This window comes from Musca autumnalis, unplaced genomic scaffold, assembly GCF_047663935.1.
Source record: "Musca autumnalis isolate F117 unplaced genomic scaffold, ASM4766393v1 scaffold_5, whole genome shotgun sequence".
NCBI lineage: Eukaryota > Metazoa > Arthropoda > Insecta > Diptera > Muscidae > Musca > Musca autumnalis.
Genome location: NW_027412088.1, coordinates 186,215,469 through 186,229,697, shown reverse-complemented (window position 1 = coordinate 186,229,697; position 14,229 = coordinate 186,215,469). Strand labels below are relative to the sequence as shown.

Sequence of the window (14,229 nt, the reverse complement as noted above, 5' to 3'; positions counted from 1 at the left end):
TATAGCAGCATCCAGACATTGTGAGGAATAAAATGAAACCTAAGTCGTGAAGTTTGGAGCTATAGTATTCGTGTTATTTGCAAAAATATAATGAAAATATGACGAAAAAAATAAAAATTATGTTATTCTAATTTTATTTTTTTATGGTTTTATAGGAAAGGTTGAAGAAAAAATGATTGAGTTCTTCGTCATTTTCGTCCAAATTTCACGCAATAATGAAGATATTCCGTTGCAGCAACTTTTTCACTTATTCATGGTTCACACATGCGCAACAGTTGCTGCAATTATACAATTCCGTTTTGACCGTTTTTCTTATTTTTAACAGAAGGGTTGCATTTTCCAGCATTTTTGTAACAAACGTACTTTGTTAACAAAAATGTACTATTCACGTACCAAAACAATTTGAATTGCCTGTAATAAAAAATAAAAGTGTGCGTGTTTTTATGAAACAAAGAGGCTGAAAACTGAAAAATGTGTGTGATACAGGTAGTTAAATTTTTTTCCCACACGTTTTCCATTACAACGTTAAAATAAAACTGATTATTTACTTACCTTTTTCATTTACATTAGTAAACATTTCGCTCTCACACATCTTCACTATGACAAGTATAAGAACGGTATAGGTGTTTCACATATTTTTGAGAACTTAGATTAATAAATAATAAATAATTATTTGTGAGTTCATCTCAAAAGTACTTTTTGTACCTTTTCTACCCATGTTTGCTACATTTTTGTCCACCCCTGCAGAATAAGAAAATGAAGATCAAAACGGAATTGTATAATTGCAGCAACTGTTGCGTATGTGTGAACCATGAGTATTAATTTTCCTATTGGCGAATATTTTTAGAACATTATATTAAATCAAAAGGAATTCCAATTGTGGCATAACATTAAAATAATGTTATATTGAATATTACAACATTTGAAACGCATAGAAACCGCGTAATAGTGGAAATCACAAGATGCGCATCCGATTTTCCAAAACAGCGAATCAATCCCTCTTATTTGATATACATCTTGTGAAATTCCATTTGGCGACCACGATGTAGCATCAGTTGCATGTTAGGGTGCAAAAAAACAGTAAAATGCCCATAATTTCTACGAAGTAAGTACATTTGCATTTTATGCGCATCCGATTTCAATGATCTCCATTAAAAAATACATCATCCTATGTCATTTCAATGCGATCCATCAAGAACCGTGGATGTAGCATCGCACTCAGTTTTTAGAAAAAATCTATTATATCTCCGGATTCGCGAACGTTTTTCAATATCTGTTTTCACACATTTTAAATATGCGTTTCACTCTATTTATCTAAGTAGGAATTGCACATCTAAAACGCGTCTAATTACGCGATATTTTCAAAAATATTTTTTGCAGATTTTCGAAATTTGAGGGGTATCATGTCCGCCGATCTAGTGGATGGATTTAGACGCGCAAAGGCTTGTTAGATTCAGAATGTAAAAAAAATAAATTCACGTGGGTTTCCACTGAAATCGAATGGCATTTGTAAATTTTGAATCCAAAAAACTGGTTTTTTAGAAAAATTTACGCACAAAAATTTCGACTTTAAGCTGAGATTGTTGTGAACCTTTGAAGGCTACATGCCCGAGTTATACATCAAAAAATGCGTAATGGCGAGTACTACAATCTCATAATCAGTTTTTAAACGAGTACAGTTGCGCGTCGCGATTAGAGCAAAAATTCAAAAAACCCAATTTTTCAGTCTTCAAAATGTCAGCATCCGTTTGAGATTGATGCGGTGGTTATATTAAAAAATCATACATTAGAAACTTCATCTCTGAAGTGTATTCTTTAAATTCTTCTTTGAACATTATACTCTACATTGTATTGTAAAGCCACTAATTGAAAATTGACTTAAAAAAACTCATTTCATTCAACGATTTTTTCCTATTTTTTACATTAATATGACCACAGCTTCCGCTCAAATTATAATTTTAAGAAATCCATCGGTGAATCGTGCTAAAACAGTTTATTTTACCTAAATGCGTTCAAAAGTTATGATATATTACAACAATTCGCGAGATACAATACCCCATACCTCAGTTTCAACAGAAGTAAATTTTCTACAAAAAGGCCGATATACTCTTGTTTCTCTTTTGAAGAAATGATGTCGGCAGCGTCGAGTAGGGATCAACCAATTGTTTTTGTTTTGTAGGGATCTCTAAAGCAACTGCTTATAAAATGTATCGAACGGAGTGCATTTTTCATAACTCTTGCTCTGTTCCTGAACCTGCAAGAAGCTACTATTTTTTACTACGATAACATTTTTCCTTCGGACAAAATCGTGAAAATAAGTAGATTCTTGCAGTACTGAATCAGACCATCTGTTGGACTACATCGAAAGAAGTTGTGAAATCATAACTCCAATTGCACTACTTCCAATTTTTTTGCTGGGTTCATAAGTGAATGCATAGAAAAAGATTTACTCCAACGGCACTTGTACTGTACACTTGTAGTGATTCAACTGCATCCGCGGATGTAAACTCGTTGCTGGGATGTAGTGAAATCATAACTCCACATGCACAACTTCCAAAATTTTTTACTGGGTTTTTGCGCAAATGCTTGGTTTACATTTACGAAATCCACTCGATTTCAACTGTCAATTCCTTTGTCCCGGGCCACACTACAGTAATTTCATTGAAATTTTGATATGAAATTATGCGTCTCTTGATCGACGTCCATAGTAGAGTAAAATCATAAAATTGCTGTAGTGGGGAATTAGATTTAAGAACACCTAATTTCATGACATTTTTTAATAAAATTCGCGCTAATGTGGACCGGGACTTTGCTTAAACGTCAAATGAAATCCAATGGACTTCAGATGAGTTTTCATTTGATGTAACGCAAAGGAATTGACAGTTGAAATCGAGTGGATTTCGTAAATGTAAACCAAGCATAACGCCCTCTCTTCTAGTTTGAGGCCAAAACCTAAAACAAAATACATACATGTATTCCAAATTATTATATATTTTTTTTTTTTTTGAACGCACACGCAACTTTTTAGGCTTCGGCCTGATTGTGACGGCGGCAAATAGTGCACGCTCTGACTCTGAGTCGATTTTCCCTTTAACCAAATAGTCGACTTTAGTATCCCTAATGCTCACGTTGTTTTTATTGTTGTTGGTGTAAATTCTGGGAAGGCAATCATCATGGTCCGTAAACTTAAATATCATGAACAAAAACTCCTGAAAAAGGTAGATTTCATTACCTGGAAAGTTGATAATGAAGGCAAAGAGAATGCTGTACTGAGACGTTATCACATACGCAAACGGGAGGACTATACAAAGTGAGTAAAGCGTTGGGACTTTTTTTGTAATGTAACAAGTGGATTGGACTCAATCTTCTTCCTTCTATGCGCTTTCAGATACAACAAATTATCTCGCAATGTCCGTGACTTGGTGGAGAAAATTGCCAAATTGGATAAACATGACTCCTTTAAGGCAGAGGCCTCATTTTTGTTATTGGAGAAGTTGTATGCCATGGGTTTGATCAATGAAAAACATGACTTGGAAGTGGCCAGCAAAGTGTCGGCTAGTTGTTTTTGTCGGAGACGTTTGCCAGTGGTGATGGTTAAAAGTAAGTAGTTTGAAACAGATTTCCTCTAGCGGCACCCTGCGGGAAAGAGATATCCTTAAGATGGACAAATGCTAAATTAGCATCTTCGACATGTAATTCGCCTTGGCTGCGAAATAATTTTTTTGCCTTAAACTTGTACTCAAACTAGATTCCGGTTTATGGTTCTCTCCTTAACTTTGTCGGTCCATAATTTAAAAGTATATATTTACGAGATACAAGTTGTGTATCGTTGTAATCAGAATAAGAAGGGATGCATTTGGTAAAAATATGGTCTTCTCGCGTAAGGGTGCAGCTAAAAGAAAACCCGAAAACCCTTTTCTGTAAATTATAATGTTACTAATTATTTGTATCTTATTTTACAGATAAACTTTCCCAAAGCATCAAAAATGCCACAGATTTAATTGAAGCTGGTCATGTTCGTGTCGGCACAGAAATGGTAAAAGATCCCGCCTTCTTGGTTTCACGCAATCTAGAAGACTTTGTTACATGGGTGGATGGTTCTAAAATTAAGGAACATGTCTTGTCATATAATGATATGCGTGATGATTTTCAATTTTAGAATTACATATTACACTTTGTATTTTTAAGTTGATTAGTTAATTAAAATAAATATTGAAATTTTATATGAAAAGCGGAAGATTGTAGTAATCAGACTCTGGTTCTATCTCAAGTTACAGAAATGTGACTGCTTCTGCGGGCTGTCACCGGAAAGCTTCTGGAGTAAGTTTGGCTGGACAGTTGAAATGAAGGAGTGTGTCGTGCGGACCTGTGGTGCGACATTTTTTGAGTTATCGCCAAAAAATTGGTAAAATTAAAACGTAAAGACAACACTCTTGCTATCGGTAGAACTTTGGGAGTACTTTTTATTGGTCGCTAACTTACCGAAAAACAAGAGAATCGCACTACTGGAGTATTTGCTCGTGAACTATGAAAACCTATTCGCGCCACCAACTGTCAATGTAGATGTCAAAAAGTTTTACAATAAATACTTCGTACAGTTTTCTAGGCCAACTTCATTCCGAAATTATTCTTCAACGAATTCAACAAACATTTACATTTTTCATTAACCACTTAATGTTCTTGGAAGAACACAGGTTTTCACGGGTAAATACTGGATCGAATCTAAAGCCGTAATTTCGCAATTACCGGGAAGAAATTATGATATCAATATGTAAAAATGCCCTGGTATGGAGGTAAATTAGAATTTCTTCGACTTATTTTCAACATTTTCTCATTCTTCTATAGTTTTTGTCGTTTCAAAAATTCTCTTCCCATCTCTGCTAATATTTGGAAATAGTTCTTGCGATAATATCTACTTTTGACTAGATTGCTTTCTTAAAATTACAACAGGAAAGAAAATTTAATAGAATACTTGATGTTTGTTTTAAGTTTAAATTCAATTTAATAAATTAATTATACAATTATGCATGATGCTGCTGGTCTTTAGAAGTTAGCCAATGAGTATCGATTGTTTTACTTAATATTAGCCACAGTTTTAACACGTTCTTCCACCTTGGCCACCTCCTTGTTTATTGTTTCTAAATTCTGGGCAAAAGTTTCTTGTACGGAATGCAGCAATTCTTTGTTATAAACCAGGGAGGTGGTAATCGATGTTTGTTTTTCTTCAACTTCAGCAATGATTTTAGCAAAGTTCATAGCTGAAAAAATGGAAATAAATTTTTTGAAAATATAGCAAGTGAAATGTGTTCATTCATTAACTAAAAAAATCCACTTACCATATTTGTGTAGTTGCTCCAGCGCCTGCATTCTCTCAATGATATCGGGTAGAATTTCCGCCACAGGTTCAGTACGTTTGGCAATTTCATACATTTCTACCACCTTCTGATCGCGTTTAGCATCTTCCGGCGAACCACTTGATTTGGCAGCAATAGCATCCATTTTCGCTCCCAAACTACCCAAACGTTCTTCAATAACATCGATCTTTTCCGATTGTAATAAGGCTGCCTTGGTGTTAAGTTGACGCACGGCGTCCATAACATTTGTGCTTTGAGTGAGGGTGGTAAGGCGACTCAACTTTTCGGGTTGGGCACCCACAGCCTGTTCCAATTGATGTAAACGATGTTCCAATTTAGCAATACGTGCCGAGGCTGCTAAATCCGTGCCAGGTGTGGGTATAGCCGTCAAAACGCCAGAATTTTTATATTCATCAACTTGATTGATGAGAGCCTTAACTTCTTTATCTGCCTTATTGGGAGCCTGCTCTTTACCCAATACCTGTTCCAAACGTAATGAATCTAACACCTTTTTAGCGGTAGTGATTATGGTGGCCACAGCATCATAGGACTCCTTTTCTTCTTGCACAAGTTTACGGTCATTTTGCAAAGCAGAAACTTCTTCCAAAAGTTCATTCATTTCGCACTGTAAACGACGGCATTTTTGTACCGGTGTCTCCTTTTCTCCCATACCAGTCAATTCAAATTCCCCAGTTGTGGAATCATAGCCACGACAAACACGACGTCCAATACAATCCGAGAAATCAACATTACCCGTTAGAGTTGAGCCACGGAAACGTTTATATGCCTCTTGTGGAGAGATGTGCAAACGTTCAATGGACTTGTTTTCTGCTTCTTCCTCATAATAATCTGAAGTCTCTTGTTCTGGAACATCGGGTGTTTCATAGACATCGGGTTGGTCATAAGCCTGAAGAAAAACAACAACATTAGCAAACAAAACAACAACTGAAAACAACCGCTCAGCTCAACAGAGCTGAAGTCATAGCCCGATGACTAATTTTTCTCTGTGAGAAGAGGGTGGAGTGGTTCAATGCAAAAAAAAACTTACAATGCCTGGCAAATTTTCGAATTTTGGATCGGCCATAATAGTGGGCAACGTTAGTTGATGTCCTTAACAAAACAATGATGAATTTTTATCAAAAAACAACAATGATAATTACGCTAATTACCACAGAAAAAAAACTTTGCAAATTTTGCTGTCTCTGTGGCAGTTGTTTATTTGGTAATTAGGGATATGTGCGTCGACTTTCGATTAGAGTTGTACAATCTAGTTCATTTGAAAGATCTAGTTCAATAGTTCAGCTCTTTTAACTGAACTAGTTCAGTAATCTAGTTCATAGTTCACTATCCAGTTCAATCATTCGGATATAATCGGTCAATCAAACGAACACATACACCAAATAGAAACAAACCATAGAATAACAATTTAACTATACCAGTAGTGGAATTCTGTAACTCATTTTTGCTGTTATCGATAATTGTCGGTAAAATTAAAATGCTTATAATTTCGATAATTAACGAAAATTTTTGGTAAGTTAACGATGAATAAAAAGTAGTCGCTAACCTCTACCGACACAAACAGTGATGCCAACTTTTCTCTATGTTTTTAGGCATAATTTTGCGATTTCATTTTACCGATTTTTGTCGGTAACAGCAAAAATGAGTTACAGAATCCCACTAGAGGGGCTCAATTCTGTTTCTATGAAAATGTGAAATGAAAACTTTTATAAAGGAAAAAAATGTCAAATGAAAAAAATTATAAAGGAAATATTTTTCATTTCAAATTTTCATAGAACAAGAATCCAGCCCCAGAACAAAAATATTACATTTACGTGTTTTATTCCATTCATAAAGAAAGATTAAGTTGGTATTAATTTAAGAAAACACGTCCTTCATTTAGGTGGCTGGCAAAAATTTTATGTTGTGTGTGTAGAAACTGTCAATGCGAAAAAGCTTTGTGCGTGTGTTTTCTTTTTATTTATTTTTTTTTTTCTATCCAGAACAAGGCATATTCAATATGGGAATATGTGGAATTTGTTGTGTTTTTGAAGAAATCATCACTTTCAAACAGCTATTCATTGTACCTTGATCCAAAACTTAACAAACTCATCACATTACGAAGGCATCCCTTAACACTGACGACGGCGTAGCTTTATGCATATGTGAACGACATGTTGAACTAGATCAGCCATGTACGCGTCTTTACGAAAAAGTTAACTACAACTCTCTTTCCCATACAAAAACCCAAAATAGCATTCTCTTCTTGTGCACCATTGAACTAGATTGTGAATAGTTCGTTCGTTGATCGTACGGTCGCCGACTGATTATAGTTCAGTGAACTATTGAACTATAGTGAACTATATCGACTGATCTAGTTCATACAATTGAACTAGTTCGTTCATGAACTATACAACTCTACTTTCGATTAATCGATTAGTCTACTTTTTGGTTTGAAAAGACAAAAAATTGCAGTCGACTTTTCGTTAAGCGAGGTACACACGATCAGTTTTGACTGTCAGTTTTGCTCAAATAATCGGTTGCTTGCCAGTGTGGCCGTTCAATTTTGTCAGTCATCAGGCAACCACAAAATATTTTGTGGTTGCTGGACGGTTGGATAGTTATCGATAATTCCGAAAAATCGACAGTCAAAACTGAGCTTAAAGAGCAGTACACATTGTCAGTTTTGAATGTCGATATTTCGCAGTTATCGATAACTGCCCAACCGTCCAGCAACCACAAAACATTTTGTGGTTGCATGATGAATGACAAAAATGAACGGCCACACTTGCAAGCAACAACAAAGCTGTCATTCAAAACTGACAATGTGTACCCAGCTTAAAGCGGGGTACACACGATCAGTTTTCACTGTCGATTTTTCGGAATCATCGATTACTGCAGCCAAGATCATCCATATACGTTAACGTGACTACATGATACGTGTACTCACAATGAGAATAAAGCATAGTACACGCGGTCCAACAAAACTGATAGTCAACGTACTTTTACGGCAATTTTCTGGCAAATAAAAACTTTTTATTAGCTAAAAATGATTGAAATACAACATTTAAAGTACAGTACACATTGTCAGTTTTGAATGTCGATATTTCGCAGTTATCGATAACTGCCCAACCGTCCAGCAACCACAAAACATTTTGTGGTTGCATGATGAGTGACAAAAATGAACGGCCACACTAGCAAGCAACAACAAAGCTGTCATTCAAAACTGACAATGTGTACCCAGCTTAAGGTATAATTTAGTGATTATGAAAGTAATTACTCAGCTAGACTTTGATATTAACGAAATATACCTCGATGACTGTCAGTTTTGTTGGACCGTGTGTACTATGCTTAACAATCAGTCGTCGTTGAGCAGCCGACAAGTAAACATGTGCATGGATGTACGCATAATTTTAGTGGGGACACTGAACAAAACCGCACACACCCGCCTCATGTTTACTGGTCGCAATTCTCAAGTGGGGTACACACGATCAATCTTGACTGTCAGTTTTGCTCAAATAATTGGTTGCTTGCCAGTGTGGCCGTTTTTTGTGGTTGCTGGACAGTTTGACACTTATCGATATTTCCGAAAAATCGACAGTCAAAACTGATCGTGTGTACCACGCTTAAAGGGTGTTTACACTATCTGTCAATGTCATATGAGCTGTCACTTCTTTTGTCCATTCGATGTTACGTGTGCCTGCATCCGGTGTGGGGAATGGTATCAATTGGACTCCGGCTAACACAGTCGCCTTTCCCTCGGGTGTAAGTCCCAACCCTGACATCCCATCCTAAGGCACGCAACAGTTTTAACAAAAGTAACACTAAATAAACAACAACACTACCACCAAGATGTATCACCACTCTCTGGAAACCCGGAACCGATGGCTTAGTATCTGCCCACCCAACCTAGATCACATTGTCCTTTTTTTCCACTATGTGACCCCATTACCCGCCCACATCACATCACTTACCTCGTCGTTAATCCTTCCCACTCAAAAACTAACACATCATAATTTTTCTGTATAACGTTACAACAATCAAATCACATTTATTACTAATAATTTTAATAACCCTAATACAGTCACAAAAACAATATATATATCAAGTAATGAAATCAAAATAAAAATGTTTTAAACTAAAGGTATATAAATAAAAGTATAGTAAAAAAAAAATAATATCTTTTAATCTATTTCTTTTGTTTTCTCAATTATCATGAGCTATTTTAAAAAGCAACGGCTATTCGCCAAATTTACGAGCGGTCTGGTGACCAAAAATTATTAAAAAAAATGTTTACTTTTGAGTCAAGTTGACAAAACAAACGGTGAATAATCACCAAGCAACAATCAAAAAAAAAAAAATAGAATTCAAGTACTTTGCTTTTCTTCGTAATCAAATATTAATTTCCGAGCTTTTGTCGAAACACCCTAATATCCTTCAAAAAGAGCTCTTTTCTGGGTTATTATAAGGGGCTATCAAGAATTATCAATCCAAGCACTTGTCTGTCTTTTTGAATGTTGAAAAACACTACGAATTTTCACAGACATCAAAAACAAACATAAATATTTTAAGAAAAATTATCAATAAAACTAAATATCAAATAAATAGATCATCGAAACAAAAAGGTAAGTAATAAAGGTTATAAATAATACGTCATAATAAAAAGGTTAGTAAAATCACATAGTTTCCTTCTCTTTTGCGGATTAAGATGCTGGAATGTTTTCATTTAAATTTTCTTTTCCTTTCCGGATCTCTGCAATAATACTCACACACGCCTAAGAATATGCTTTGCAGAATACGCCACTATTGGTCTTTCCTGGCGTTTAGGACACAAATATCAACAGGCTTGTGCTGTCCCAATATGACACATTTAGGTGTCCCAAATAAATTTGTATTGGTGCTGAGCTGTGGTTTCGTGGAACGTATGGTTTTATTGTAGCTTCTCTCCATAGATGGCATTGGGGAGCAATTCAGATAACCCTTACTAGATAACACCGTTCCTATCTTTTTCTGGGGGTTAGGTCCTGGATACGGTGATTTCTCTATTTTCCACCAGGGCTTTTTCGACACACCAGCGGATTCGGCCTGCCTACCCGAAAATTAACATTTATTAATATAAATTATTCACTCAATTTCGTGTTGTTTTCTCAATAAGTTTTACCTTTTATATATCCGCTGGATTCTAAATAATATTTTGTGTCGTCTATTGAAGCTTTAAACACACTATTCCTTATCTCCACTTTTTTCTAATAACAAAAAAATACCGAGAAATTATACACTATAATTCATCGTCCTTTACATCACTTTTAATTATACCTCTTGATTTGGGTGAATAAATTACTATTAATTTATAAATTTAATCAGTTTTTCTTCACAAACAAATAGTTTTAACTGTTTTAGAAATTATTTTTGGTAATTCTACCGCGAAAACTGTGAGGTTTCCTCACTCAGCACCAATTAAATAACTAAATTTTTTGAACAAAGTACTCTCTTTTATAACCTAGCAAAGAGCAATGGCAGTATTCCAACAATCGACATTTTAGTAAAATAAATTCAGGCTATCCCTTTTTTAAGATTAAATCAACATTTGTCCCTTTCTATAGTCTCCTACGGGTACCTCTGTCTCCTAAATTAATTTTAAGAGAATTTTAAGTTTCAAAAGTGCCTTACGTCATCATTAAGAGAGTGTCTTTCTGTGTCGGTAAGACCGTACCTCCCATCTCAGTGGAATGATAGCCCTACCCAGTTTCGTCTGTCCCAAACTCAGAATACCTAACAATTGAACACAACAAAGAATATGTCAAAAGAAACAACAGATTGAAGGAAGCCGGTGGTAATTTGTATTGTTCCAGTTTTTATATTTAATTATTTGATTACTAATGGCATTTTTCTCTTTTCAGATTAAGTTTTCCCCATATGGAAGGATGCAGCAGTCATCAAAATACTTGGAAGATGGTGTTTCCATTCCACTAAACGATTCTGATGACTTTTTCATTCATCCATATGTGGCAAACTGCCTGGGTTAGCCTTCGATGGTGAAGATGGCTAACCTGGCTTCCATGGGTGCATTCCACGGCAAATAGGAACACCCCAACGAATATGAAAAACATAAAAAAAAACAATATCTCCTCCACCTGCACTTGGGTATGGCTAGCCATATGGTTACCCCTTTGTAGTGCCCAAGTGTCAATTTGTGGAGAGGACATTTGGGCATGGCTAAACATACGTAATACTATGTTTACCCCCTTTTTAGTGCCCAGATGTCTCTATTAAGGGCTTAGCTCCCCACCACTCCCCATCTCGACATGTATTTTGGGAGTAAATGATAATTAAGCGTGGTTATGGAGCCCGCCACGGGGCAAAAAAGGTCTCGCCCTAGGGTCTTTCCACGCAAAATTTTTTTTTCGTCGGCATGGCTGGACTTTGTAACTTGGGGGGGGGCCTCGCAACAAAACTCCATCACTGACTAAGGATGCCGGCAGTGATGGTGTGCGTGGACCTGCGCTCTGCTCATATGTTTGGATTCCAACGTGGGGAACTCCCACACCCTGAGATATAGCCGGGCAATGAAGTTAGGGAAGTATGAGTATATTACTCTGCACTTAAGTTCAGTTACTTGGTGTAACTTTGTTTTATTTACAGGGGGATCTGGTTGAATGGAATAAACAAAATAGTTGGCCTTTTTTTCATAGATGGACGCATAAAGGAGAGTAATCACCGATGGTGAGTTTTGTGTTTGGGTATATATCGTCTATATGGGGCAATATTTGGAACTAGGTAGTAGGCTAATTAGTGGGAGTTATACTTGATCGTATTATCAGGCAGGTGTATGATTAAAACTATATAAAAGGGTGTAAATGAGTGGGTGTATAAATGGGTGGGAGTATAATCGGGTAGGCGTATAAATGGGTGGGTGTATAATCGGGTAGGTGTATAAATGGGTGGGTGTATAATCGGGTAGGTGTAAAAATGGGGACAATACGAACACAACAAAAAATCAGGTAGATGGATATCACAGATAGAAAATCGTTATATTGCACTATAAAGCCAAACTTAATACTATTAGAACGTCACAAACATTGATGCTTATCCTAATTGTATCACAGTTTAGTTTCTTTATTGCATTAATTACGATTTTATATCCTTCACGTGATATATTCCAATGGGACTCCCTTTAAGATTTTCCAGTTCATACAAGTTATTACCCACTGGTTTTACAACCCGACATTTGATGAACTTCTTACAGAATTTTGCGTTCACATTTTTCGAAAAGTCGGATTGGACAATATTTCGACGATACACCTCTTGTCCTGGTATAAATTTTACCAATCTTGCCCTCTTATTGTACCTTTCTGAGCTTCTTGAGAATGCTTTGTGTAGGTTTTCTTTAATTTTTCCTCTTAATAACTCCAGTTTCTCAGGCCTCTGCAACTCTTTCACCTCGTGATCCGTCATCGACATAAGTTTCCGGGCCAGATGGTAATCCTGGCCACTGGAAAACATATGGAATCCGAATAAAGCGAAGAATGGTGAAACTCCCGTTGCAGAGTGCACCGAGTTGCGCAAAGCACACTCGATCTCAGAAAGATAAAGATCCCATTCGCGTTGGTCCTCATCTAGATACGTTCTTATTGCCGTGATGACGGACTGATTCACCCGCTCCGACGCATTGGATTGCGGGGAATAGAAAGCTGTCTTTAAATGTGTAATTTTATACCGTTTAGTCATTTCTTGAAAAGCTTTGGAAGTGAATTGGGCCCCATTGTCGCTATGTATGACTTCGGGGACACCAAATTTGTGATATATTTCTTCCACTAGAAATTTTATTACGTTGGCAGTCGTGGCATCCTTCATGGCTTTTAAAAACGTAAATTTAGAAAAATGATCAACCACTATAAAAATATATGCATTGCCCTTTTTCGATCTAGGATATTTTCCAAGAAAATCGATGTATATTTTCTGAAAAGGGCGATCAGTTATCACCTCTTTTCCTATTTGGGGCATAAGATGTTGGTTACTAGACTTCACCTCTTTGCATATTTGACAATTTCGAATATATTCTCTAACTTGGGTTGTCATGTTTGGCCAATAAAAGAATCTTTTTAGTTTTTCAAGGGTTTTAGCGATACCTCCATGACAAGACGTAGGCGATTTATGCGTTTTGTCTATAATTTCGTGGGTTATACCACTCGGGATCCATAATTTCCATCTCAAATCTTCATCACTATCTTGATTCGGGAGATGTTTTTTAAAGATCAGGCCGTTTTCTACCTTGAGGTCAGGCAATTTTTCTAAGTTTTCTTGGATAGTCCTTATCAAGTCAAGATATTCTTCACTTTCAAACTCAACGGTTTCAAAGTCAAGATAATCGGACATATTAAGTTCCTCGATATGATCATCGGTGGGGGCTCTAGATAACATATCTGCTACCACATTTTCGGAACCTTTTCTATGCTTGATATCAAAATTAAATGACTGAAGTTGAAGGGACCATCGAGCTAGCCGCCCACTCAAATCCTTCAAAGACATTAACCATTTCAGTGACGCATGATCTGTTATTACCGTAAACGGCATCATTTCAACATAGGGCCTGAACTTCCCTATTGCCCTTACCGCTGCCAAGCATTCTTTCTCGGTCACGCTGTAATTGCGTTGACACGAGTTAAGCTTCTGCGAGTAAAAGGCAATAGGGTGTTCTTCCTCCTTATCATTAAGTTGGTATAGGACAGCACCTATACCATACTCGGATGCATCGCACTGAATATAGAAATGCTTTGAAAAATCTGGGTGGCGGAGCACAGGCGCAGATGTAAGGGCCTTTTTCAGACTCTCAAACGCATTTATAGCTTCCTCGCCCATCTCGAACTTCTTGTTTTTC

At 36.5% G+C, this 14,229-nt stretch overlaps 2 protein-coding genes across 2 annotated transcripts; one reads left to right on the top strand and one right to left on the bottom strand.

The window, feature by feature from the left end:
* Nucleotides 1-3,109: 3,109 nt before the first annotated feature.
* On the top strand, nt 3,110-4,237 carry LOC141405490 (U3 small nucleolar ribonucleoprotein protein IMP3). Its single transcript, XM_073989883.1, has 3 exons — nt 3,110-3,310; nt 3,389-3,600; nt 3,963-4,237. Exons 1-3 carry the CDS (start codon nt 3,174-3,176, stop codon nt 4,157-4,159), a joined length of 546 nt encoding a protein of 181 aa, XP_073845984.1. The 5' UTR covers nt 3,110-3,173; the 3' UTR covers nt 4,160-4,237.
* Nucleotides 4,238-4,978: 741 nt separating this feature from the next.
* DCTN2-p50 (dynactin subunit 2) lies at nt 4,979-6,609 on the bottom strand. The gene is made up of 3 exons (XM_073989882.1): nt 6,403-6,609; nt 5,337-6,261; nt 4,979-5,258 (listed from the first exon to the last, which is right to left on the bottom strand). Exons 1-3 carry the CDS (start codon nt 6,436-6,438, stop codon nt 5,074-5,076), a joined length of 1,146 nt encoding a protein of 381 aa, XP_073845983.1. The 5' UTR covers nt 6,439-6,609; the 3' UTR covers nt 4,979-5,073.
* Between the last annotated feature and the right edge of the window lie 7,620 nt (nt 6,610-14,229).

What these genes read in the sequence shown, in the direction of transcription:
- DCTN2-p50 (XM_073989882.1), bottom strand. Translation starts at nt 6,438, where the DNA reads ATGGCCGATCCAAAATTCGAAAATTTGCCAGGCATT. An exon ending in TCGAAAATTTGCCAGGCATT is followed by an intron (nt 6,262 to 6,402) that starts GTAAGTTTTTTT and finishes GTTTTTCTTCAG; the next exon opens with GCTTATGACCAACCCGATGT. An exon ending in GGAGCAACTACACAAATATG is followed by an intron (nt 5,259 to 5,336) that starts GTAAGTGGATTT and finishes CCATTTTTTCAG; the next exon opens with CTATGAACTTTGCTAAAATC.
- LOC141405490 (XM_073989883.1), top strand. Translation starts at nt 3,174, where the DNA reads ATGGTCCGTAAACTTAAATATCATGAACAAAAACTCCTGAAAAAGGTA. An exon ending in AAACGGGAGGACTATACAAA is followed by an intron (nt 3,311 to 3,388) that starts GTGAGTAAAGCG and finishes ATGCGCTTTCAG; the next exon opens with ATACAACAAATTATCTCGCA. An exon ending in GCCAGTGGTGATGGTTAAAA is followed by an intron (nt 3,601 to 3,962) that starts GTAAGTAGTTTG and finishes CTTATTTTACAG; the next exon opens with ATAAACTTTCCCAAAGCATC.